The sequence below is a fragment of the Vicia villosa genome, linkage group LG6, assembly GCF_029867415.1.
Source record: "Vicia villosa cultivar HV-30 ecotype Madison, WI linkage group LG6, Vvil1.0, whole genome shotgun sequence".
In the NCBI taxonomy this organism is placed as follows: Eukaryota; Viridiplantae; Streptophyta; class Magnoliopsida; order Fabales; family Fabaceae; genus Vicia; species Vicia villosa.
In genome coordinates this window covers 64658954-64660233 of record NC_081185.1, presented here as the reverse complement: position 1 = coordinate 64660233, position 1280 = coordinate 64658954, and the positions used below count along the sequence as shown (strand labels likewise).

General features: G+C 37.1%; 1 protein-coding gene across 1 annotated transcript; it reads left to right on the top strand.

Moving 5' to 3' along the window:
- The first annotated feature begins 224 nt into the window (after positions 1-224).
- On the top strand, positions 225-977 carry LOC131613780 (secreted RxLR effector protein 161-like). Its single transcript, XM_058885422.1, has one exon. It carries the CDS (start codon positions 225-227, stop codon positions 975-977), a length of 753 nt encoding a protein of 250 aa, XP_058741405.1.
- Positions 978-1280: the final 303 nt, after the last annotated feature.

The window sequence follows — 1280 nt, the reverse complement described above, 5'->3', positions numbered from 1 at the left end:
AAATTCAATCGTCATACTTTACTTGTACAAATTTATGTAGATGATATTGTTTTTGGTTCAACTAATCATGAAATGTGCAAGGAGTTCTCTTCAATGATGCAAGGAGAATTTGAAATGTCCATGATGGATTAAATTTCTTCCTAGGTCTCCAAATCAAACAACTCAAGCATGGAATCTTCATCAATCAGTCAAAATATTGCAAAGAACTAATCAAGAAATTTGAGATGGAAAATAGTAAAGATAGTGCAACACCAGTGGGATCTGGCACCTACCTTGATCCAGATGAACCAGGCAATCCTGTCAACATCACAAAATATCGTGGAATGATTGGCTCACTTTTATACTTAACGGCAAGTCGACCAGATATAATGTTTAGCGTCTGCCTATGTGCCAGATATCAAGCCAACCCTAAGGAATCTCACCTTGCAGTAGTCAAACGAATCATTAAATATCTAAAAGGAACAACCAATGTCGGCTTATGGTATCCTAAAGGTAGTATGAATACTTTAGTTGGTTATTCTGATGCTGACTATGCAGATTGTAAAACTGATCGCAAAAGCACTAGTGGAACATGTCACATTTTGGGAAATGCTCTAGTGTCATGGTCATGCAAGAAACAAGCAAGCGTGGCTCTTAGTACTGTTGAGGCTGAATATATTGCAGCCGGAAGTGGATGCGCTCAAATCTTATGGCTCAAACAACAACTGCTTGAATATGGTTTAAACCTTGGGTGTATTCCTCTAAGATGTGATAACACAAGCGCTATCAACATAACAAAAAATCCAGTGATGCATTCCCGCACAAAACACATAGATATCAGACATCATTTCATACAGGATCACGTGTTCAAAGGTGATGTTGAGATAACATTTGTAGATACGCAAAATCAACTTGCGGATATTTTCACAAAGCCGCTTCCGAAAGATGCTTTCTATAAAATTCGTCGGGAACTTGGCATTTTGGATGAAGTGATCTAGCCTAAATCTTCACAAAACTATTAAGGTGTTTTCTCTCTATGCTTACCATGTTTTCCTATGTTTCTTTTATGAATTTTTGCATTTTTGGAAGCAGTAACCAGTTACCCAGATGGGAGTAATCGGTTACCTTGGGTATCTTTGCGCAAAAATTGTTTTTTTATTTGAGTAACCGGTTACCCAAACCCCAGTAACCGGTTACCCTGCGTTCCAGACTTATTTATTTACGTTTTTAAGCTTTTCAAGGTATTTTTTTATTTTTTATCTTGTCTTGCATATGTGGCATACATGCATGCATCATATTTT

Coding starts and splice junctions, on each gene's coding strand:
- LOC131613780 (XM_058885422.1), top strand. CDS start 225: ATGGAAAATAGTAAAGATAGTGCAACACCAGTGGGATCTGGCACCTAC.